Raw genomic sequence first — 26,189 nt, forward strand, 5'->3', positions numbered from 1 at the left:
CTTTTGAGATATAATTGACATATACATTGTGTAAGTTTAAGGTGTACAATGTGTTGATTTGACACCCTTATTTATTGCAAAATGACTACCACCACAGCTAACACTTCCACCACCTCACATAATTACCATTTCTGTTTTGTGGAAGACCTGTTAAGATTTATTCTTTTCGCAACTGGCAAGCATATAATACAGTATCCCCAGGGCATCCTTAAGTTTCCTGGTTCCTCCACTTTGAGGAGGGGAGTGTTGGGGCAAGAGCATGTATTGCCAAGATAATAATGACTAGCATTAGCTGAGCATTTACTGTGTGCCAAAGCTCATTCTAAGCACTTTATATGTATTACCTCATTTACTCCTTTCAAAAGCCCTGGAGGTATATGCAGTTATTACCTCCATTTTACAGTCAAAGCCAGAAAGGACTTCCAGAACTTGCTCAGGGTCATACAGCTGTTACCATGTGGCTGAGCCAGGCATTCTGACTCTGGTGTCCGCACTCGGAACCACCGTGCTGTGCAAACTCTAATGTGCATGTGAAGGGTCCCAACAGAAAGCAGGGGATTTCTATGGAGAGATGGGAATAGAGCTTTCAGGAGAAAACTGAAACCTTGGTCTTTTTTTTTGTAAATTCACAGAGCAGTCATTCAGGACTCTTTTTATTCTTCCTCCTCATCAACTTACACTGCTTTCTTACCATTCTTTCTGTTTTGATGTTTTCTAACTAGATAAGAAGTGCCTTGATGTCAGGGGGCATACATAGTGCTTCTCTCTTCCTACCCAGTGCCTGGCATAGAATGAAGCCTTCAGTAAGGCACCTGTCCCCTGAATGATTTTTAGCCAGTAGTTTACACTTAAAATGGCCACATGTTCTGGTCCTATAAGGAAGAACCTGTGCTAGACAGCACAGTGAAGAAGAGAATAGACTTCTTAGTTCATAGATTCAATGGTAAAGTAAGGGAGATAGAGGCAAGAACTCAGCATCTCTTAGCATCCACTTTGTACCAAGTACTAACCTGGCCAGGTTGGTTATGATATCTCATCGAACATTTAGTAGAATTAATTCAGCAAGATCGGCATTATTGCTATGGTCTGAATGTTAGGGTCCCCCCCAATTCATATGCTGAAATCCTGCTGCATGGTGTGATGGTGTTAGGACAAAGGATCTTTGGGAGGGGTATAGATCATAAAGCAGCACCCTCATGGAAAGGTTAGCGTTCTTATAAAGAGACCCCAGGGAGATCCCTAGCCCTTTCCAGATTGTGAAGACACAGCAAGAAGGTGCTGGCTATGAAGCAGTAAGAGGGCCTTCACCAGAATATGACCATGCAGCCACCACGAACCTGGCCTTCCGATTTCCAGAAATTTGAGAAAGAAATGTCTGTTGTTGGTAAGCCACCCACTCCATAGCATTTGTTATAGTGTCCCAAATGGACTGAGATAAATTATTTACAAACAAGGAAGCAGATGCTAAGGATTTAGAAATGGGTCTTCTAGATGAGGTACTAGTACTGTCCTTTCCGCTGAAGGTGGGCTGGGAACCAAGGCAGGGGCCTTAGGTCATGATCCTGTCTTCCCTTCTATCATCTGCCTCTGGGCCCTGGGACCACTGTAGAACTGCCTCTAGTACCACACAGATGCAAGAAGGCGCAGAACCAGAGTTGGTGTTTTCAAAAGCCAGTTCAGGCTGGAGGAAGGATTTATTAGGCAAAGTGTAGAGTTCCTCATTTTCCCACTGATGGACTTTCAATACCTGTCTATTTCTGGGACATCCAATTCATTCACGTCATTCCTGTTAAACATGGTGGGGAGGGCAGATGGGCCTGGGAATTGTGTCCTTGTGCCAGGAAAGGGCAGGGGCAAGTGTAAGTTTCTCAAGGTCCCCTTTTCCTGACTACTTGGAGTCTTAAAATAAGCCTGTGCCTGGATGCTTGCTGTGGCTTGGAACAGTGGCTAGGCAGGGAGATTTACTGCTTTGCTTTCTGTGTCCAACTATTTTAAGTGTCGCTTATGCTCTGGTGTCTTTTTAAATTTATGGATGTTCACTCCCATCTAAAGAACCACAGTACTCTTTCCTGTGGCTTCCTCATAAATGCCCACTGAAATACTGATTTAGTTTTATAGTATATATGCTATAGAGCTTCCTGCCATCCCCATGGGGTCTCTCTTCTCTACTGTGGATTTTATTAAAAAGAAAAGACAAAAGTGCATAAGCATGTGCCATAAACAAACAACAAATACTGACCTTTCTTCTTAATAGCAAAGTATATTCTTTTTGTGGGCAAAGCTATAGCAAATCAAAAGCATTTTCCTTGTGATATAAACCTCAGGCTTTCACTATAAATGAGGAAACAAATGCCAACTTGTGTCTCTTCAAAAAAGGTCAGGGTAAATTTCTCTTCTTTCCTTCTCCTCAAGTATGCTAGCCCTCTCCTATTTTTTTCCCCCCTTTTCTCTGCATCACTTTTCTTGCTGTGACTGCATTTCTGGTGGGACAGGCTTTCATTGTGGATTCATTTTTACCTAACTGTTGGCCATCAGAACTTGCCATTCCCACAACGATCTTTAGAGAGGAAACAGTGACGATCTTAGTCTTCTAAACAGTCATATGAAGAGTGGCTTCCCAACAGATGTGGCCTAGGGTACTGACTAACCTTTGGTGTGTAGCTTGTCTCCTAATGGTGGTGCAGGAAGTGCTTGATCCAATCTGTATCAGAATAATCAGGAAGTGTACAGGGTGGGGTGAGGATGGAAGTATGTGGGACAGATGATAAAGTTATAATTATTGTAGAAATGAGATGGAAATGACTCAAGAGACTTTCTAAGCCAAGGTCCTGCTATGTAACCCTGTTTTAAATAACCTGAGAGTATTTATTCATTTATTTGAGAGAGAGTGTGAGAGTGAGTGAGTGAGAGAGAGAGAGAGAGAGAGAGAGAATGTGTGTGCATAGGAGCAAGGGAGGGGCAGAGCAGAGAGCAGAGGGAGAGGATCTTTTTTTTTTTTAATTTTTTATTTATTTATGATAGTCACAGAGAGAGCAAGAGAGAGAGGCAGAGACACAGGCAGAGGGAGAAGCAGGCTCCATGCACCGGGAGCCCGATGTGGGACTCGATCCCGAGTCTCCAGGATCGCGCCCTGGGCCAAAGGCAGGCGCCAAACCGCTGCGCCACCCAGGGATCCCAGAGGGAGAGGATCTTAAGCAGACTCCACGCTCAGCATGGAGCCTGATACAGTGCTCAATCTCTACCCTGAGATCATGACATGAATGAAAATCAAGAGTTGGATGCTTAATTGACTGAGCCATCCAGGTATCCCACATCTGAGAACATTTATGTAGCCTCTTTTCTCCCCAGGACCTAAAATCTAGTTGGGAGACATGACACAGATGAGAAATATCTTTAATAATACAAAATGTTGTAGACTTGGTTTCCTATCAGTGGTCTAGAGCATGGGTTGACTAGCAATGGCCTGAGCACCAAACCCAACCTTGTTTCTGTAAATAAAGTTTTACTGGAGCACAGCTCCACCCCTTTGTTTCTTATTGTCTATGGTTGTTTTACTCTATAACTCAGAGTGGAGTCACTGCAACAAGTATCTTGCAGCCCTCAACGTGTGAAGTATTTCCTTCCTATATGGTCCTTCACAGAAAAAGCTTGTCCAACACTGGTCTGGAGTAGATGTCTCAGGAGGTGAGCAAGGAGGGATCAGTTCAGGCTGGAGCACTGTGAGAAGGCCTCACAGAATGGCTTGAACTGTGCCTTGAGGACTTCCCGGATTTAGCTGGCATTCCATGCAAGGCAGGCTCAATGCCATGGCAATTACTAGGGAACATTTTGATTGGATCGAGGAATTATTTGAGATAGGAATAAGTTAGAAGGATGAATAGAGAGGCACTTGGGTGGCTCAGTAGTTGAGCATTTGCCTTTGGCTCAGGTCGAGATCCCAGAGTCCTGAGATCGAGTCCCACATGGGGCTCCCCTCAGGGAGACTGCTTCTCCCTCTGCCTCTGTCTCTCATGAATAAATAAATTTAAAAAATAGAATAGCAAGGAGTCTTGAATGTCAGGCTAAAGATTTTTAAATGATAAAGCCTACCATTTCCCCACATCAGCCTCAACATGAGAAGAAAAAGATGTCAAGTGACTTTTAATGCACATGCAAGCTCTGAGAATCAGTTTTTTAAAGTATTGATGCGGACCTCTACCCCCCAGAGATTCTGTCTTAGTTGGCCTCAGGGGGTACTTTTTTAAAACTTCTTAGTTTTAAAACTTCTAGTGCAATTGGGAACCTTTTCCTAGATGAAGGAAATGGCCAGGCACGTGCCTGCAGAAGCCCAGCTCTGGGCCAGGTAGATGTAGCAGGTGCCCAACACATGTGAGTCAAATTAAGTCAGCAATATTGGCTTGTACCAGAGCCAGCCTGATAAACCTCTGTTTTACTAGAGTCAGCTATATAATATTCAGTTGGCCACATGGTTTCCAATAAAAGAAATCACTTCTGCCTGCCGTCGCCTAATCCTGGAAAAGCTCATGATGCTCCATGCGATATTGAGTCTGTTTATAAATTTGGGCATTTATAGTTTTTTTCTCTCAGTGTTATTTTAACATGATCATTTACAAGGCCTTACACAATTTGCCTTCGGCCTTGTTACGCCTCTGATCTTCTCTCTCCCACATACAACCCGAACGACTCCATTCCTACACTAGCTTCTTTGTTGTTCCTTGAACATACTAGGCATGTCCTTGCCATGGCCCTTCCACTGCCTCCTCTCCTCTCCCCACCCCTCACCTCCCCCCTTCTTCTCTTCCTCTAGACACATGCAAGGCTCAACAGCTCATGTTCAAGTCTTTGCTCAAAGACAGCTTTCTTCATGAATCCTGTCTGGCCAGTCGAATTTAAAAATGCATCCTCGTTCCCACATAGGCACTATCTATCCTTCCTGCCCTGCTTTATTTTTCCCCGGAACACTTATCTAATATACTATACCTTCCATACCTTCTATACCACTAGTCATTTACTTCATTGTGTTTACTCTCTATTCCCCTTAGTGCAATGAAAGCTGTGTGAGAGGATGGAATTTTATTTTGTGCTCTGCTGCATCCCTAGTGCCTTCTGTGGTGCCCAGAACAGAGAACAGAACGTGGTGCCCATACTTGCTCAGTATGTGGCTGTTGCATCGGTGCTTGGAATGCTTTTATTCATCACTTCAGACTGAGTTTGCACAGTTCCTCTCCGAAGCCTGCTCTGATTTTTCCCTTCACTAGAATAAGGGGTCTTTCCTCCCCTGTTCCCTTTGGCTTTTTCTGCAACTCTTTAGAGCTTTTTCTCACCCGGGACTGTCTTTTCTCTCTCTCCCACTGCTTCTTCTTCTTCTTCTTTTTTTTCTCCCACTGCTTCTGAGCTCCTCCAACGCTGGGAGAGGGCACAGGACCCAGCATTGAGTGGAGACTGGATAGGTGTGTACTAAGGATATGAACCAGGATTTAATAACAGAAGCTTTGACTATCCTTTCACAACACTTTCTATAGTTGTACACCTAGGCAGTTCTCCATTGTACTCTACCACATTGACTTGAGTAGTCTGCAATGTGTCATCAGCACATAGGAGGTACATGAGTTTTACAGAGAAATGTATGGGCTACCTTTGCCCCCACCCCAACGTTAACCTACTTCCTGTTGGTGTTGCAGCCTACACATCCCTGAATTTTTTTTACTTCTTTCCATTCTCTCCAGTTCTCTACTCTCACCCATGGTTCTCTCTTACCTGAAATACTTCCTAAATGGTGGACTCTATCTAGTCTCTTCCCTGGAGCCCATCCCCTGCCCAGTAGCCAGAACAAGATTTTATTTTTTTTTTTAATTTTTATTTTTTTTCAGAACAAGATTTTAAATACACAAATCAAATGATGTCTCTCTCCTGCTTTTAAACCACTTGAAGACTTCCATTTGCAATTAGTGCAAAGTGTGAAAGTCTCACCAGGGCTCACAGAGTGCCAGCTTCTACTTCTCTCTCTACTTTCATCTTAGGCTGTGCTCCCCCTAGCTACTGCTGTGATGCTTCCTTAAATGCTCAAGGCTTTCTTGCTTCCTCTGCCTTCAAAAGCTCTGGGTCTCTGTCTGGAATGCTCTGTCTTCACTTGAGTAACTTCCAGCCTGTCTTTTTATCTCAGCTCAAATATCCCCTCCTCAAGAAAGCTTGCCTAAAGTTCAGACCAACTGTGATGCCCTGTCAGATGTCCCCAAAGCACCAGTTCTTGCTCTTTTGATCACAGTATTCTTGAACAACTCTCTCAACCCAACTCAAAGTGCCTCCACCAGAATTCAAATCGCCAAGGGCAGGGTGCTTGGTCATTATTGTATCTTCAGATCTAGGCCAGTGCCTAATGCATAGTAAATGCTCAATATTTTTTTTTTTTTTGAGTGAGTGAATGACAGCTGGGTTTGTTTATCTTATTTACTGTTATTCCTGGCCCTAGCATAGTGTCTAGCACATAATAGACACTCAATAATATTTATTCAATGAGCAAACTGATCTATCTTTGAGGTACTGGCTACTTAGGCCCTTTACTAAGGCTTTCAACTCTGAACATTAATATTTATTCAACTGTTTTCTGAAATATCTTCCTACCCTGAGGGGTTTACATGAGAACAATGATTATGAATTCCACCTTAGACTCCAGACCTGGGTCCTACATATTCCAGCCACAGCTCCTTCATCGGTGTGGTATGATTTGTAGGAACTACATTGATACCAGCCATGCTGTGCAATTCTCAACACTTCAAATGGATAGAGAAGAAAATGTGCAGGCTGCCCATTTCAGGTGGTCAGAAGGAAAACACCACCACCTGGCTGTGGTGTGTGGGCCTTGGCCTCACTGCCTCGCTTCTCCAGGACTGAAAGGGCTCTGAGAAGTGGAACTGTTACCATGCAGGACTGTGGGGAGCCTGCTGATGCTGTTGAGAGGCTGCTGTGTGTGTTGGCTGTGACCCTTGAGCTCCCGGCTGGGGAGAGGGGCCAGGCACAATAACTTCTTTCATGGAAAAACTTTACTTTGCAAACCCAGCTTTGAATGCCTGAATCTCTCTCTTCTTGGTAAATCACAAGGGACAAGGAAAGGTTTGGGCTGTTTGGTTCTCTGGGGGAACTAGCATGACATGAGGTTCTGATACAGAAGCCAGGAGTCCCTCTGACTGGGGCATCACGGCTTGCTCACTCATGAGGAAGGAGAGTTTGGGACTAAATATAAGGGGGTAGGCCAAATCCTGTGGATATATTCTGAGAGACATCCTAATAGGTTCTGGACCTAATAATATAGGCTGAGATAAGAGACTGAGCTGTTTTTTGTAAGCCATATATAATTGTGTGTTTTGTTCCTGGAAGCACCCAAGGTCATCTAATTTTGAAAAAAATCTAGGGATATTTATAATCCAGATTTTCTCTTTCCTGATCTTCCTGAGAAAGATCTCTACTACTATATATTAGGTTTGTTGCATTGCATTTTTCTTTTAGGCTCTTTTACTTCATGGAGAAAGCCTAATCTGGTGACAGGATAGAGGACAGAGTAGTATGGGGCTGAGTATGGTCCTCCTCAGAAACAGATGTGTGATCACCACTGTAGACCTTGGTATCCTTTTACATAATGAAGTGGATGGATTAGTGATTAGCAAGCATTTTCTGTAAAGGACTAGAAAGGAAATATTTTAGGCTCCTGGGCCATATGGTTTCTGTCACAAGTATTTGGCTTTCCCATTATGGAGTGAAAGAAGTCATAGACAATACATAGGTAAATAAGTGGGCATGGCTGTATGCCAATAAAAAATTTTTTTTTCAATAAAATTTTATTTACCAAAATAAGTGGCGATCTAGATTTGGCCCAGGGATTATAGTTTGCCACCCGTGAGACATTATCTCTTAAAAGTGTTTATGTAATAATTCTAGAATGTGATTGCCAAATCTGGGTATCAGCTTAGTCTAGGCAAATATTTAAAACATATACATTTATGTGTGTGTATATAAAATTTATATGTATATACACACACACATATATACATATATCTGTATGCCTGTTTCAAAATGGAGTAAGAGACTAAATTTGCTTTTCTGCTTAAAATAATAAAAAATGAACAAAGTATAAGCAGCAATGGTTTTCAAGACACTGGACATTAGGCAGTGAAGGACACTGATCCCTAAGAAATAGGAAACAGAATAATGCTGCTGCAGCTCAGTGCCTTGAGAGTTTCCAGGCTGCAACACAGGGAAACCCAGGTGGTGCCCAGTGGACTCGTGAGTTTAGGAGAGGGACCTGAATGCACAGGGAGGACAAGGTGACTCCAGCTTACAGAAAGGAGTATCAGAGAAGAGAGGAATGCACAGAGACAGGAAATGAATTAATGAATTCCTAAAATCTGCGGAAGATCCCCCTTGAGTATTCAGTAAAACGCCCATCTGTGTATGCATGTAAAGGACTACCTGAGGCAGAAAAAAGGGAAAGAGTTAGAGGTAGCAGTTTCTGGTACAGAATAGCACCTGTTCCTATCAGCCAGGCTGGAAAGCCTCATGATTCATAAGTTGTTGGGCAGAATGTGGTATTGGTGTATAGAGACTATAAATATGTGTGGTATTGGTGTAAAGAGACAAATATATCACTGAAACAGAATGGTCTGGAAATATACCCACACATATAATGACAACTAATTTTCCACAAAGGCGCCAAGGCAATTCAGCGGAGAAAGAATAACCTTTTCAACAAATGGTAGTGGAACACTTTGGATAACCATATGCATAAGAATGAACTTCAATATATACCTCACATCTTAGGTAAAAACAAACTCAAAGGAAATGATAGACCTAACTGTTAAACCTAAATCTATACAATATGGATATAAAGCCTCTGGAAGAAAACATGAGAGAAGATCTTTGGTACCTTGGAGTAGGCAAAATTTCCTGAATACAATAGCAAAAGAACCACCTATAAAAGAAAAGAATGAATAGGTTGAACTTCATCAAAATTAAAATATTCTGCTTTTTGAAAGACACTAGAAGAGTAAAAAGACAACCACTGACTGGGACAAAATATTTGGAAATTTATTTATCTGATAAAAGACTTGAATTTAAAGTATATAGAGAACTATCAAAATTCAATATGTAAACAAACAACCCAATTTAAAAAAACAGGGAAAAATTGAATAGACACTTCACCCAACAAGAAATCAGGATAGCAAATAGCACAGGAAAAGATGCTCAACACTATTACCTATCAGGAAAACACAAAATAAAATCACAAAAAGAAACCACTTCAGACCTAACAGAATGTCTAGAATTAAAAAGACTGACTGTAGCAAGTACTTTTGAGAATGTGGAGAAACTAAACTGTCAGACACTGCTGGTGGGAATGTAAAGTAATCCAACTACTTTGGAAAAAGTCTGGAAGACTGTTTGGAAAACAGTCTGGCTGTTTCTTAAAATGTTAAACAAACACCTATTATGTGATCCAGCCATGTCACTTCTAGGTGTTTAATCAAGAGAAATGAAAGTGTAAGTCCATACAAAGATGAGTAGATGAATACCTATAGCAACTTCTTTTGTAACAACCAGAAACTAGAAATGACCATGCTGTCCCTCAACAAGTAGGTGATTAAACAAACTGTAGTCCATCTCTACAATGGAACATTAGTTGATAGGAACATGCACTGTTGACGCACGTTACAATATGGATGAATGCCAAAATAATTATCCTGAGTGAAAGAAGCCATTCCTCCCAAAGTATGAGTCCTTGTATAAGACATTCTAGAAATCTAATCTAATTTATCTATGCCGAAAGCAGATCGAGGGTTGCTGGGGGTAGACATTTGGTGGGGCAAGAGTGTGAAGGCATGATTTTTTTACAAAAGTTATTTATTTATTTATTTATTTATTTACTTACTCATTCATTCATTCATTCATTCATTCATTCATTCATTCATGAAAGACATACAGAGAGAGGTAGAGACATAGGCAGAGGGAGAAGCAGGCTCCCTGTGGGGAGCCTGATGTGGGACTCGATCCCAGGACCTCTGGGATCACGACCTGAGCCAAGGGCAGATGCTCAAGCACTGATTCACCCAGTGCCCCAAGGCATGATTTTATAAAAGGGCATTGAGGTAACTTTTGCGGATGATGCATATGTTCATTACATTGACTGTAGTGATGGTTTCATAGGTATATCCATGTATTAGAACATCAAACTTTAGACTTTAAATATATGTTACTCATTTATGCCAATGCCAATTATTTCTTAGGCTGTTAAAAAACTTTTGTGTCAAATGTATGTCCAACATATATAAATATGTATTGTATCTTATAAATCATTAAAATAAGATAAATACCTATCAATAAATGAGCAAAGGACCTGACAGGCAACTCATAAATGAATGCAAATGACTAGCAAACATTAGTTTTTGCATAATACTAATGCTAATGCCCTATAAATGATACTGTGAGTCATTAATTTTGAGTCTTAGAAAACCCCCAAAATTGAACAGAAGACTGCAAAAGTGTGTAGGTTTATGGGGAGGCCTGAGATACTGCTGCTCTAAAATTGGAGCCCTGGGACCTAGACTCAGACCATGAAAGGAAGGTGGCATAGACCTTGCCCTCTATAGCAGTTGGCACAGTTCAGGCCTCCCAGCAGGAAGAAAAGCTGTAAAATACGGACAGAAAATTAGCATCCATCTTGTCTAGGAAGATGGAACTGGTTCGGTTGGGTCCACTCTGCTCAGTTGAGCCTCCACTGGCTATATTCCATGTCTGTGTCATACAGCAAAGGGTGTGAGAGCAAAAATGGATTCCCTGGTCCCAAGATTTCACTTACAGTTATGGAAAGTGAGGCCCACAGGGCCCTATGCCTGTGTTGCTCGATGTACATTCCTTATTGAAAGTTCCCACAATGGCTTGAAGTGAAATCAATGCCAGAATGTCTGTCAACTAAAATAGTCATTTCTGGAATAAAATCACGTAATGGGAATCTCAACACTTGGGTCTTAACAGAGAAGAGTTAGCTTTAATATATGGCTTTAAAAAAAATGCCGATCTCCCTTCTTTTCTCTTTTCCATGAAAACATGAGAATCAAGGTCCATGAGTTATTATCCCTACCTGTGCCACAGAATCATGAAGTTCTCTGAATCTGTCAGAGCCAACAGATTCAGAGAACTAATCTCATCAATTGGAGAATACACAGGAATGTCACTATTTATTGGCCACAACAGGATTGGCAAATGGCTTTTATCCTATATATCGACTGCCACCATGCTTGGTGGGAATGTTAGAATGAATTCCAAGGCAGCACCTGGGCTAAATGAAAAAGATAGTATGATTGATTGGACATGTGTGGGTTGTGGAAGGGGCAATTAACAGTATCACGGCCACCTATTTCCATCCTGGTCTAGAACATCGTTAGGCTCAAAATAGGGCTTCTTCCTTAAATTGCTCCTGCTATTGATTACTCTTACAGAATACCAGATTAATTCTTTCAAATATTACTCTTACTATATCATTCTCCTACTTAAAAACCCCCTAAAGATCTGTCCCACATAGTAAATCTATTTCTCCAGTCTAATAATCAAGGTCCTCCACATTTTGACACTGTTTACCATTCTAAGCTCTCAGCAACCCTACACAGACTTGCCTCCCTGACCTATTTTTGTACCCAGAGCAGGCAACATGGTGTAAAAGGGCTACCAACAGGAGCCAGGCATGGGAACCAGTCCAAAAAGAGCAACCAGACTACCAGATCAGGATGAGTCAATAGCTGGCTCAAGATGGAGGAGGGTGTTAGAATTCTTGGGGTGAGGGTTCAAGCTCAATTGGAGTGGACAAGCTCTGGCCAAGCCTTGTTCCTTCAAATGACCTAGTTTCTAACACAGTTTAACTGCCCATCATCACTTTTAAAGCAGTGCTATTTCATAGCTATTTCTGCACAGATACCTGATATATATCCCACACATTATCAACACCAGGCTGAGGGTATCTTCTATTCCCTCAATGCCTATTTCCCTTCCTTGCTGCATATGTGAATCCCACCCAACCTTTTGTGCTCAGCTCCAAAGCATTAGTTAGGCCCTGGTCTGTTTCAAATGACTAACTTCTTAAGAGTCTTGATACTTGGCATTATTTCTTAACTCATCTCCACAATTCCATGTAGAACCCTCCTACTTCTACAGTGCTGGTGAAGCATCAACATTTACCACTAGAGTCCATGTTGCCCAAGCAGTTGCGTTCAGAGACTTTATGGTTACTGACTCACTGTTGCATTAAAATGGAGCAGTCTGGATGTGAACTAGGGTATTATGATGTCTCTCAACTGTTAGATTTAAATACCAGTCTAAGGTAACAAAGCACTATAAACTAGTGATGGAATGCAGCGGCATAAAGTACAATAAATTCTTATTGCTCATGGCTACAATAAGACAAAATATTATTCCAGAGAAAGGGCAAAAGAAAGTAAAACTATCATGGAAAAAATATGAGCAGGTTAATTTTTCCAGCATGCTGAATGGCACCTGAATGACCCAAGAGTTACTGAACTTGAAAATAAACAATTGCTGCACATTCTGTTAGTGACTGGGCTATGATTAATATTTATGACAATTTCTCATAGTGGTGAGTCTAAAATAAAAGTTTACAATGCTCACACTTAATTTGGAATAAATTTACCATTTATAAGCCAAAAAAATGCAGTTTGAAACTTCTATGAATTCTGATTAACATGATGTAGAAAAAACTCAATGCCAAGTTTGTTTAAGTTATGGGAGATGGAATAGGGCTACTTGTCATTATATGTGCCTTATTTTTAGGATCAGATCAGAAATAGAGAAATTATAAGCTTATGCTCATATACTATGAGCATTCTTAATTTTAGATGATAATGAAAACTGAAGTTAATCTTTCTGTTTGTAATCCGAGAGATACCAATCCTTGTGGCCATGTTGATAAGTAATCACCAGTATGACTAGTACCTTTTTGCCTCTTGCTCCTTGCTGGGTGATGGGGAAGAGAAAAGAGAAACTTTTAGCTTTGAGCCAAAGGAATACTTTTAGTTACCATTACTAACATTTGGCACCACAAAGAGTTAGCATGAAGATTTCCTCCATTTTGTAGACTGGTTTTTGTTTCCAGGCCTTTGAAGGCAGATAATTATTCTCTTCCACCTTGAGGGTCCTGTGGCGTCTCCATGATTCTGGTGTGAAGGTATCAGGACATGGATGCTCCTGCAAACCTCTCTCTGCTACCAGTGAGCACCAGCCATGTGGACAATAACTTGGTGAAAGTTCCCATTGACAGATGCCAGGGAAGCTGTACTTGGTAAAGTTATTTAAACACTTGCTTGAGGAGTCCATCTGGTTGGTTTCAGGCCCTGGATATAGGAAGCTAGCCTAAATCTAGAATTATCTAGCTTTCTCTCCTTGAGAGCTAGTTATAGCTCTAGCTTAGTTGTGAGAAGGTCATGGCGGCATTCTGGGGGTAGGGGTGGCAAGGGGAGAGGAGATAGAGAAGGTATTTTTACTGCTTTGCTCTTTACTTACTGTTCAGTGAGTCAATCTGATTAAGAGGATCTGGACTGGGCATTAACCCAGGAGGATTCAGAAAGGAGCCATGTTGGAATCTAGACAAACTTGAGTCCAGACTAAGGTCTGCACTCACCTCACATGGCAAGTCAGCCAAGTTTCCACTGGTGAGTCTGGATTCTGTAGGCAATTTAGTGATTTCCTGTTGGCCACCCCCTACTGCCCTCTCCCCCCTACCTGCAAGCAGTCACCCATCCATAAATCCTGTCCAGCCCTGGATTTCTGCCCAATGTTCCAGAGATCTGGACTCACCAAGGAGAGCGGAATTCCCAGGATCCAGGACCAGCTGTGCTCCCAGAGGAGATGTCAGCACTGAAGGAAGGTTCGGTCCAGTGGCTGAAAGCAACGCCCTGATGTCTTCCAACTGCGTGGGGACTTGGGGGGGATCTATGGGAAGGCAGATGGGGAGTCAGGCAGATTAAAGCATGAAGGCTGTATTAAGTGGGGAAGGAGAGGTGGGCATGTGTGTAAGGCAGGCATTATTATGGTTGCCATTCAGCATCGTTTTTTTCCCACAGAGAAGGTATGCCTATTAAGATGAGTCTGAATTTCAAGCTTAATATTTGATGCCCAAACCAATAAGATCAGTAATAAGAATCAGGCGTGTTGATTTTAGGAGTTCCTTACTGTATACCACTTTATACCACAGGACCACTGGGTCCCTATAAATGTGTAGGCAAATTAAACCATATTATAAAAATACTTTTAAAAGCCAACACTTCTTCAGCATTTATTATATGCCAAGTCTTGTGTTAAATAGTTTTTATTTCTTTTTCCATTTAACTCTTACGGCATCCTTTAGAGCACTTTATTATCCCCACAGATATGGATACATCACCACAGGATTTTTTTATTTTAGAGAGAGAGAGCATGTACACATGTGAGGGTGGAGGGAGAGGCACACGGAAAAAGAGAGGGATAGAGAGAATCTAAAGCAGACTTCATGCCCTGCACAGAGCCCAACATGGGGCTCAATCTCATGACCCCGACTGAGATCATGACCTGAGCCAAAATAAAGAATCAGGTACTTAATGGACTGCACCATCTGGGTGACCCAGGAATTTCTTACTTAATGAGTGGCATTTTCTACAAAGAAAAAGGTTTATTTGTGAAGTTGATGAAGTTAATCCACTTAGTGGTCTGGATTTTATGCTCAGGTAGGACCAGATAAGCAGGACAGGGATGACTTTTTCTTCCAAATCTTAGAAGGAGTAGTAGGGCTGAAGTCATCAAGGGTCTGGTTAATCAGAGCCCAAAGTGACAAAAATGGGAATTATAGTGGCTTATCATTTTCACTGGACAAATAAAGAGGGAATCTGGTAGTGAGAGGATTCCAGATTCTCTGGGAAAAGGAGAATCCTGTTGCCTGGGCTTCCCATGTCTCACAAGGCAGGCTCCCATCTTTTTCTCTAGAGACTTGATGGAATCTCAGGGGCAACTGATGGTCATTTCATCAGTGTTCAGTGAGGACCTCTTATGTGTCTATCGCCCTGTCAGATACTTGCAGATACTTGTTAAGGGTGGCAAATAAATCATGATGACTTCCGAGTCTGCTTCAGAAATGAAATATACCTTCTGTTGGGATGCCTGGGTGGCTCAGTGGTTGAATGTCTCCCTTCCGTTTAGGTTGTGATCTTGGGGTTCTGGAATCGAGTTCCACAGCTGGCTCCCTATGGGGAGCCTGTGTCTTCCTCTGCCTGTGTCTCTGCATCTCTCTCTGTGTCTCTCATGAATAAATAAATAAATCTTAAAAAAATACACTTGACGGGATGAGCACTGGGTGTTTTTCTGTATGTTGGTAAATTGAACACCAATAAAAATTAATTTATTTTAAAAAAAATATACCGTCTACTCTGCCTTGACTGCAAAAGACCACTGCATACAGAAAACAATGATGAGCTTGAGATTTTAATACATATACGTTTAAAAATTATAAAGACATTATATATGTTATATATAATTTAAAAATATTCTTTATATGGTATAGGGTGAAAACATCATGTCTGGGCCCAGGGACCCTCTGTTTGAGCTGTGGCTCTGTCATTCATTAGCTTGGGCAAGTCACTTAATTCCTCGGAGCCTGTTTCCTTGTCTATAAGAGGATGAGGAAATTCATCATTTCCCAGATCTCTTTCTACTCTGAAATACCAAGATTTTAGGAACTGATGGTAGCAGTTTACTCCAATCTAGACTCTCTTCTTCTCATCCTTTTTATTTTTTAAAAACTTAATTAATTAATTTTTAAAATTTAAATTCAAGTTAGCTAACATACAGTGCATTACTGGTTTTAGGAGAATTCTGTGATTCATTACATATACACAAGACCCAGTGCTCATCCCAGTAAGTGCCTTCCTTAATGCCCATCACTCATTTTTTTAATACTGTCTTGAGAATATTATAATTGAATACAGAATATTCCCTCAAGAATTTTAATTGAAGGGATGCTTGAGTGGTCAGTTGGTTAAGTGTCAGCACTTGTTTCAGTTCAGGTCATGATCTTGGGGTCGTGGGATCCAGCTCCTTGTCAAGCTCCCTGCTCAGTGTGGAGTCTGCTTGAGTTTCTCTCCCTCCCTCTGGCCTTCCCACTTGTGCTCTCTCTCTCTCAAATAAATAAAAAATCTTAAAAAAAAGAACATTAAACTCAAGAAAACCTTTGTTTATTTCCTAAAAGCCAAAAAGGGAGGCTATGTCCCATTTTCAAAACCATCACAAATCTTCTTGGGCCAAATGTCAGCCTCTCCTAATGCCCTTAGAGCATTAATCATATTGTTTTTCTTTAGTGTATGCCCATTTGATCTTCCAGGGGAAACTGTAAATTCCCCAAGGTCAGAGGTCACCTCTTAAATATATCCTAATGCTTGAGATGAAACCTAGAGGCAATATGTAACGAATATTCATTCAATGGCTACAGGAATAAAGGAATGAAAGTCTCATTACATTTCAAGTCTCCACGCCACAGGTTAAGTTGGAGAGCCTGGTGTGAAACCTGTTTTATACATGAAGTCCGTGTTTAAAAATTAAGCAACATTTTTGGCTGATTAAAATACAAGAAAAGATTATTTCTGTGTTCATAAGGCATCTAGAAAACTAAAAATACTTGGCTAAATAAACCATGGCTTCTGATGAAGAAAAGCCCTAAACTTAAGAGTCAAACCACAAATTTTTTTTTTTTTTTTTTTGCATCACATTTGATGAAAAGGGGAAGGCGTCATGCTCGTCTAGCTCTGTGTTCACAATCACGCTGTTTTACAGTTGCAGCCCTGCAAGAGCTGGCTGGCAGATCGTGCGCACTTCATTGACAGAGCTACAGTAGCAACTGCACATCCTGGGCTTTCATCTCTGTCAGTGCAGGCACCAAGCAAGGCTTATTATGGAGGAAAAGCCTACAGTAAGCACCATAGCTCAGTGTGGGGCAACAGCAACCGGGCCCGGGGTTCTGGGCTTCAGACTCGCACACAGCTCAGCCAGATGCAACCCAACACAGAACAAATGACGTCCTTCACTGAGCTGCTTTTCTGTGGCTTTCTAAGATGACTGGAGGTTTATGCAGCCACTGGTGAGATGAAAACCCACCTGGGCCTCTCTGAAACCTGAGTGGGCAGGGGCTAGGGACCCTAGGCTTTGGTCTATCATCAACTGGGGGTATAGAAATACAAGTCCAAAGTTTAATTATTTTTCCCCGAGGAGGTCTGTAATGTATGTATGTGTATGTATGTATGGCGTGTGATTCTTCATATTGCTCACAGTTTCCTCTTTTTTTTTTTTTTCTTAGAATGATAGCTTTCTCTTAGTGAGAAAACTAATATGAGGGATCTAATTGTTGCTTAAAAAAAAAAAAAGGTAAGACAAAAACAAGATTTTTTTTTTACTACATCCCACAAAGTTCCAGACTCTGTGGGGGAAGATAAGCCCAGGGTCCCTATTCCAGGGGATAAAAGGATTACTGTCCCTACACGGCTGAGTCCAGCACTGGGCAACACTGAATACTGGATGGTGTCCCAGTGGTTGTTATTTCTAAAATCTATGTTATGCCAAGAATTGCGTTGGGCTCTTAGTCAAGGGTTCTTATATTTGAGGGTACTATATTTTGAATGTTTGTGTCCCTTCAAATTCATATGTGAAGTCCTAACCCCCCAAGGTGATGGGGCCTTTGGGAGGTGAAGCAGAGCCTTCACGATTGCAATCAGTGCCCAATAAATGAGACCCCAGGGAGCTGGCTTATTCCTTCTGCTATGGGAAGACACAGCAAGAAGCCAGCAGTCTGCACCCAGAATAGGGGCTTTACCAGAACTGGCCATGTTGGCATCCTGATCCTGGACTTCTAGCCCTGAGAGTTGCGAGAAATAAAATTCTCTTGTTATAAGCTACCCAGTTTGTGGTATTTGTTTTAGCAGCCTGAATGGACTAAGTCAGGGGAGTGCCTGTGTGGAATTTTATTTTTATTATTTTTTTGAATTTAATTTTAAATTCAATTGCCTGTGTAGACTTTAGGTGGGCTGGACTATGAACTTTATGAAATTATATGAAAAATTTTGTATGTATGAGTTTTTCTGAGGGGGATGATCTATAACTTTCATCTGATTTTCAAAGAAGTCCCTAACACAGAAGGAGTTAAAAATAACTTCTTTAGCTCTAACAACTGCCTCCCCTTAGATAGGGGATCCTTGTCATGGGTCCACATCAAGACCAGCTTCTAGGGCTTAGTAAAGCTAAGTGAGTAGCCCAAGGTCATGTGGTGAACAAACATTAGAGCTGGTGTTCAAAATGACATCTGCCCGGCCCCCAAATTTGTGTTTTTCCTACTGGAAGGCCCTCATGTGGGAAGAAGGGAAGGGATATTGCTTTTATGTACTTAACTGGATCAGGGGAAAAGGGAAGTGGAGTGTGAGTTGGGCAGTGGCCCTCGAGCTGTTTACCTAGGAGCAGCAGCTGCGTGTTCTCGGTCAGCTCTCCATGCAGATTGGCTGCCCTGCAGGAGTACAGGCCCTGATCAGAGGGGGACACATCTGTGAGCAGCAAGGAGCCCTCGTGCACATGGTGAGGGGAGCCCAGTTTGCTTTTATTCCTGAACCAAGTGACTTCAGCTTCAGGCACACCTAGGAAGGAAAAAAAAAAAAAAAATATATATATATATACTCATCAGCTAAACACATTTAGGTGACTCTGGAGGAGTTAGAGCCACTTGGTGGAGTCCCAGGGGCTGCTCTCCAGGAAGCATCTGCCTGGGCATCTCCACCATCCTCTGGCCACACTAAATAATGCCTGTGACGTCTCTGTTGTCTGGAGGTCTTTTGCCTTTTAAAACTCACACTGATGAGGTAGGAAGAGAGGCCAATTCACAGCACAGGAAGGGGGCAACTGGTAAAGGGCACTTGCCAAGGTGGAAGGAAAGTAGCCAAGTTCTTTGGAGAAAGCTTGGATAAGGCTAAGAACCACATGTATCCATTGGTGAAAGTAAAGGCCTGACAACCACATGAAATAAGCACTAAGAAAAGCTAGACACAAAAGACTACATTCTGTATGATCTCATTTCTGTAAGTGAAAAACAAAAACTGATAAGATAACATCAATCTGTGCTGTTAGCAGCCAGGATGGTGACTCCTGTGAGAGGGAAGGACAAACAGGGAAGAATTGTCAGTAGGTGGGGATGAGGCGCTTGGTCTCTGGTAATTCTCTTCTTGACCCGAGGGCTGGTTTGGGGGCTTGGCACCTTTATGATATGTATCCTTTTCTATACAGATATTACACTTTAGTAAAAAGTTAAAAGCTACAAAGTATTAGTATCTTGTCTAGTATGAACTAGACAAATGAAAGCTGCTGGAACCATACCAGAATTGACATGATACATAGAAAACATGCCTGTATTTTTTGGAGCCTTTGTGCTTTCTTAGAACGAGAGAACAGAGAGCTGTGGTCAGTAGCACCACAGAGAAAGAGACAAAAGAAAGAGACAAAAAGAAGTAGTCGGCTCTTTCCTCAGTCCATCTTTGTTGTCTGTGGGAGAGGGCTGGGAAGGGTGTGCATGAGTTAGGACTGAGTCCCTGTCTTTGGAAGCTGGGCTCTGTCCTCTAGGGGTGTCACTGATTGAATGTGTTCCTCCCCCAATTCCTGTGTTGAAGTGCTAACCACCTCTAATGGTACAGTATTTGGAGGTAATTAGGTTTAGGTAAGGTCATGACAAGGTTTAGGTTGTCATGATGGGATCAGTGCCCTCGTAAGAAGAGACCAGAAAGCTAGTGCGGCCTCTCCTCTCCCCTCTCTCCTCCCCTTCTCCTCTCTCTCTCTCTCTCTCTCTCTCAGTCAGCACACAGTAAGATGGCTGGCTGCAATCCAGGAAAAGAGCTCTCAGCAGGACCTGCATTGAGCTCGGACTTCTCAGCCTCCCGTAAGATGAGAAATACATTTCAGACATATAAGCCACCTAGTCCATGGATAATTTGTAATAGCAGCCTGAGTAGGCTAAGACAAGGGGACAGCCTTAATTCTTTAGGTTTCCCTGTGGTTGCCATGCTGGTAAACAAGCCCCGGTTCAGGACAAGCCTTCTTCTAAGAGAGTCTGCATAGGAAGCTCTGTAGCAGGCTGAGCTCTGAGTGAGTGAGGAGACAGAAAATCTGTGGCATCAATTCACAGGTCTCTGGGGAGCAGAAAGCTCCATTCCTCGTACCACCCAGCCTGCTGGTCTAGCTCAAAAAGTTTACTCAGAGCTCTTGGGTGTGTATCCAGGGTATGTTTATAATATCAAATCCTGGCAAATGGGGGTCAAGGCTTGGCCTTTGGTCCTGCGCTTTTCTGAACTGGGGCTAGATTCTGCCCTTGGGGCAAGGGCAGTGTTGCCTTTAATGGGCAGCCTGCTGGTGAGGATAGAGCCTGCTGGTGAAGATAGAGGATATTGGTCTCCTACTGGAGACATCTTCAAGGGATTACCTGTGTATCTGTTCCTTTTCTTTGAATCTGATGAACTGAATTTACCAGCAGTCTACTCTGTAACACCCAGCTCAGTAGCAGCCTCAATTATGCCCCCCCCCGCCCCGGGCACTTGCTCCTCCTGAGCTCCCAGTAGGAGAAAGTGGGGTGGCGGTGGGAAGGTGGTTTCACACTCCTTCACTAAAGACGAACTGCATTCTGGGAATTCACTGGTTTCCTGGCTGCTCTGCTGCCTCAGGCAGGCCTAGAACAGTGGTGCAACGGGGTGGTGAAAGTGCTTGGCCAATCTGTAGGGCCTTCCTCCCTATTATAAAGAATAGAGGAGTGACTCTCCAGTTTTCTCTTTTATTCCAATTACCAATAATTTAATGAGAATCACTAAGGATCACTAAACTGGCTAGAAGGAGGAGGCAGGGCTATTGAACGGGGTGAAGACTTGGATACTGCTTGCTTGTCACATCGGGGAGAGGCATGTCTCAGGACACCTGTTGCTCAAATGCAGGAGGAGGCCCAGGTTGGCACAGCCTCTGAATATACCTGGACAAAAGATGCAGGTAAGAGGCAGAGAGCTGATTTTTCATTGCAGCACCACTAGGGAGAGCAAGAGCATCACATGCCTGGCTATGCCAGCTTGGACTTAGGAACATGAGCTTAATTTTTATGTAAAAAAAGAAATCCACAGCATCTGACTGATCACAGACAGTCTCTGAAAGGTCAGCTGAAGAAAACACTCCCTGCCATTTCTCTCCTGAAAGCACAAGGAAAAGCGAGGTTCTACAAATTATTTTCCACAAGTATTTCCCTTGCTATGAGTCACTCATGTGCAGCATGTATGTTGGCTCAATCTTTGGAAGAGTGCTGTGGGCAGTGAGCACACAGTCCCCAGTGGGACTGAGGGCTGTTCTAGAGCAAGAGAGGTAGAGTAAGGGAGTTGGACTAAATGGGTCTTTGGTTCCACTAAGCAAACAGGGGATCTAATCTAACACTGTCCACCACTGTGCTGAGGGGGTGGTGTGTGCGTCTCCAGCACCAACACCTGTGAGGATCTCGCAACATGGACATTTCTGCAGCAAGATTTCCTGCTGCTCCCAAGCGTGTCCTTCTTGGAAGGGCCCATGGTCCTGCATGATAGCCAGAGGCAGAGACATGTAGGAGAAGAGAAGAAATGGGGGGGTCGGGGTGGGGGTGGGAAGGTGAGAAACAAGAGGTGGAGGGAGAGAACCCAGGCCCTGAGAGACTTGGAGCCATTTCCCAGGAACTGGGTCCCAGCCTCTTCTGTTCTCTTAATCACTCTGCCTCATGTCCCCCATGAAATAGGAGTGTTTGCCACGGTAAGACAGGGTGCTTACAAAAGGACTGAATTTTCCAGGAGCAGGTTGGGGGGCCCATGGGAGAAATGCAAATGTTCAGGAGAGCAGAGGGTAGAAGGACGTTGCCTCCAATCTCTGTACAGCTAAAATCAGAGAAATGATGGCAGTGCCAAAGGCAGAGAAATTATGTAGGACTCATTCTTTAATATATTTATTAGCAAATATTTGTCAGGCTCACTCAAGCAGGGACCTGCATCAAGAATTCGCTGATGGAGGAGTTGTGTCTGGTGTCACATTTTGGGGGCTTCCTGCTTGGGACTGTGGGCAGAGGATAACATCAACAAGGTGCTTCAGAATAGTTTTAGTCCCTTTCCTGACAGACTCTGACATCTTATAAACATAGAGAAAAGATAGAGGAAAAAGCAGCGAGGCCTCAGAGAGCTCTTTTTTCTTTTTCTCTCAAGAGATGATAATGAGCCTTTAGAAAACATCACCAGCCACTATTTAAGACAGAGTCCCTTGAAAAGGTAGCAGATACCCATGCCCAATGTTGACGTTCAGAGTACCTGAACTCAGGGAGCACACACAAGTCAGGAGCTGTGCAAAATATCCTGAGCATGTCAGGAGAGGAGAAAGAACATTCTGCTATAAGCCAAACATTTTATAAAGATAATTACATTTTTCAAAGAGATTAAAAAATTTGTCTAAAGTGATGTTAGTTTGGGTCCTGGACTGGTGAAGGGGACAGAGCCTCTGTCTCTCCCTACTCCTCACTCCATGGCCAAATCAGTGACCTACAAATGGCAGGGTGGAGATCCAAACTCATATATTCGATGCCACGGATCCCCATCCTAACCTGTGCCCCACACTGCCTGCCATTGTATCCAACTGCCTCTTCAGAAAAGGTCAGAAAATGCTATACTGTTGTTTCTGAACTGTCCGAGTCTTACTTTCTACTTTGAGAATTAACCTTTCTGCTATAGCTGTAACACCATGATTATTGTTAGGAGGGGTTTCTAGAACCCATATGTGCTGGCTTTGTTAGTTCTTTTCTTGTTGAGAAGCTGGTCAGGGTGTGGGTGGGTTTTTTTTTTAGGCTGTTGTGATGTGACCACACATTTTACTGAAAGAAATGTCAGAAAATATACTCTACCAAAGTCCAAAACTGTGCTGTTGACAAGTTACTTGGATAGGCTCCACACTCTGGACTCCCTGGTATGATTTGTGTCTAAAACAGGGGAGGAAAAAACTCTGTTTTTACTTTTCCCCCTTGGTGGCATATCTTATCAACAACACAATGCTCTCTATATTGCTTGAAAGGATCAATAAATGAGTCGGGTGGTAATGGGTTCTAACTTTATAGGATTGTAGGGATTAGTGCCTTTAATCTCCATGGAGCGACCAGGTAGGGTGATGCTATAATATTCTTTTTTAAAATCCCAGACAGGATACTCTTGCTAACCAGCCTGCTTGTTATATTTGGAAGGCTGCTTGCATCCTGGAAGCTTGGCAGCATTTCAAGGTGCAGTATCTTGTGCACCTTGACATGATGCACTTTAGAAGTGTCTTCGATAGCTTGGTGCGAGAAAAGACTATAGTAACTTAAATGTCAGCTTTGGCAATTATTCTAAAGAACCATGGAAGTCTGGAAAGGATGTTTTCAGCCTTCCACATTTCTCCATACTGAATGGGGCAGATACTGATAGCTGTTCACCACCAAACCTGTTTCCTTCTTTTTCCTGGGTGCCCATCTAGGCTACATTGCTCAGTATCCCTTATAGTGGGGAGTGGCCATGTGATCAAGAGGGACAGTGAGAAGTGTTAATGTGTGTTGCTTCCAGGTGTGGCCCTTAAAAACCTTCCCAACCATCCTCCAAGCTTTATCTTTCCCCTCTTCTGGTTGACAAGTTAGAGATAACCCTTGAGGAGAACTTGGAGGGCACGAGTTTCAAATAATAGATCCACAAGCATTCCATGACCCTGACTGTGGGGGGCAGCCAGCTCTTTGGACTCTCAGGTAAACAATAATAAACTTCTATTGTGTTTGATCCATGACATATTTGGGGGTCTACTTATTACCATAGTCTAGCCTATGCCAATGAATATACTGCCTGTCACTGATCAACTATTTCTATATCACCAGTCCTGATAATTTTATCTCCTAAGTCCTTCCAAAGCTTCCTTTGCTCTTAGAACAAAATGTCAAATTGTACCATAATCTATGAGAGTATGTAAGATCTAGCCCTTGTCTGCTCTCCTCCACACTCCAGCCACATGTTATGCTACTTTCTTCTCTGCTATCTATACTACTGCCACCCCAGCCATTTTACTCCTTTAGAGGCAGCCTGCTCTTGCTACCTCAGGCCCTTTGTACATACTGGTCCCAATGACTGAAATACTCCCTCCTCCCCTAACCCTTTATCTCCTACTAGGCCTTTTGAACTCTTCTCAAATAGAGAAAAAGTATAGGAGTGACTGGATTGGATCACCTTTCAAAAAGAATGCTCATCATACTCATGGCTTAATATTTGTTATGTTTAAGGGTTGGGAAGAATTTGTGAGGCTGCATCTTACAAGCTGAAAGCACCTATGTGCAAAGAGTTATTTAATGAGAAATAGCTAGCAACTCAAATGTATAAGTACATGAGTTACTCTACATAAATTATGTAATATTCTTAATATAGACTATAAAATAGCCATTAAAATTACACCAAAAGAGAGCAATGAGCCAGTTGTATTTGTAAAAGTAATTCCTACTGCCATTGAGTGTTACAACACTCAGTATTTTGACTGGAGACGTAGCTCAAGGATGATTTCTTTGTTCAGCAAATTCATGCTCTACTGTGCAAAAGCAGACTCTTGTCCACCACTTTGAATAAATGTCTTATTTAACAAAAGGCATAATGACAGAGACACCCAGATGTATTTCAGTTAGCCATGATTAACACCAATGATTCTATGAAAAAAAAAATAAAAATAAAAACTGTACTGTGCATGGCTAGGCCAAAAACTGAGCACAACCTGAGATCTCACGAAGCAATCACCAAGAACAAGTCTCTGGATGAAGTCAAGGAGACAGGGCACCAAATGGCATGAAAGAACTTGGCCAAAGCGAGTTTTAGTGTCCTTGGTTCCCCATGGTAGACACTTTCTCACCTGGATTCTGGTTCTCTCAATCTCCTAATTTAAGTGCCCACTTCCTTGCTCTGCCTCTTGCTCCCCATTCTTTTACTCCTACCAATCTCAGCACTCAGGAAGAGATCTGGCATGGTCTGTTATACCTCCAGGCAGTGTCTGGTCTCTGAGGCGTGTGTTCACAGTGATTGGGTGGGGAAGGATGGTTCTGCACAAGACGCCTTGCCTGTACCAGCAGTCCCTGCACAAAGGGCAGCTCTTTCGAGGGAAGCCCTGTCTGAGGGTTTGTCTGACTCATTATCTGCAAGGGCAGGGCCTGAAGGGATCTGGTGTGGCAGGTTTCACTGATGAGGGTGGATATGCAGGCCAAGGGAAGCTTTACAGAAAGAAGCTAATGTATGATGACAGAGAGAGATTTATGGTTCTGATTTCCTGGAGCTACCAGGATATTTCAGAGAAAACCAGACTGGCAATTCTTTGGAAACAGCATGCTTTAGATTAAGATCTTCCTCCTATTTATTCTAAACTGAGTTATGTGACCTATAAATCACAAGCAGAGATTTAAGATAAAAGAAAGTCCCAAAGCAGGGGTGCCACTGTCTGTCCACTGGGTATAATCAGGGAACCCAGCTGTGGGTGTGCCACAGGAGGGTATAGCTGATAAGGACAGCAATCAAGGGATTGTAGATGGGCCCTGGCACAATAGCCATTCATTTCTTTGCACTGTGAAAGTGAAGACCCTTAGGGTAGATGGCACCCATTAGTGGTCCATAGGGAGGGAGATTTAGCCACCGGGCTTTGTTTGGCTCTGTGTTGATGACTTTTTGCTTTTTAATTGAAGGTAAATACCTTCTTATTTTTATTTATTTATTTTTAAGATTTTATTTATTTATTCATGAGAGACACAGAGAGAGAGAGAGAGAGAGACAGAGAGGCAGAGACATAGGCAGAGGGAGAAGCAGGTTCCATGCAGGGAGCCTGATGTGGGACTCAATCCCAGGACTCCAGGATCATGCCCTGGGCCAAAGGCAGGCCCTAAACTGCTGAGCCACCCAGGGATCCCTGGTAAATACCCTTTTAAAGAGCATACTACCACCTCCTTTTGTCTACTCCTCCCCCACTTCCCTTTCTGTTCTCTATAGGCCTCTGAGTTTGCAAGGCCAACTGGGAAGCAATTCCTATATCACAACTCCTAATAGCACTGGTTGTTTTCGTTAATGACT

General features: G+C 42.6%; 1 protein-coding gene and 1 long non-coding RNA gene across 4 annotated transcripts in view; one reads left to right on the forward strand and one right to left on the reverse strand.

The window, feature by feature from the left end:
- The window catches only part of LOC121494769, a 150,591-nt gene that overhangs the window by 74,545 nt on the left and 49,857 nt on the right, over positions 1–26,189 (forward strand). The gene's annotated exons all lie outside the window — the stretch shown is intronic.
- Positions 1–26,189, reverse strand: part of ADAMTSL1 (ADAMTS like 1) — an 882,039-nt gene that overhangs the window by 59,999 nt on the left and 795,851 nt on the right. For all 3 annotated transcript variants that reach the window (XM_041761627.1, XM_041761624.1, XM_041761625.1), the window contains 2 exons: positions 18,513–18,692; positions 13,849–13,983 (listed from right to left, as the gene is read on the reverse strand). In XM_041761627.1, the coding sequence (XP_041617561.1) occupies positions 13,849–13,983; positions 18,513–18,692 (315 nt within the window). The remainder of the gene's footprint in view (positions 1–13,848; positions 13,984–18,512; positions 18,693–26,189) is intronic.

The sequence above is a fragment of the Vulpes lagopus genome, chromosome 7 (genome assembly GCF_018345385.1).
Source record: "Vulpes lagopus strain Blue_001 chromosome 7, ASM1834538v1, whole genome shotgun sequence".
NCBI classification, from domain to species: domain Eukaryota; kingdom Metazoa; phylum Chordata; class Mammalia; order Carnivora; family Canidae; genus Vulpes; species Vulpes lagopus.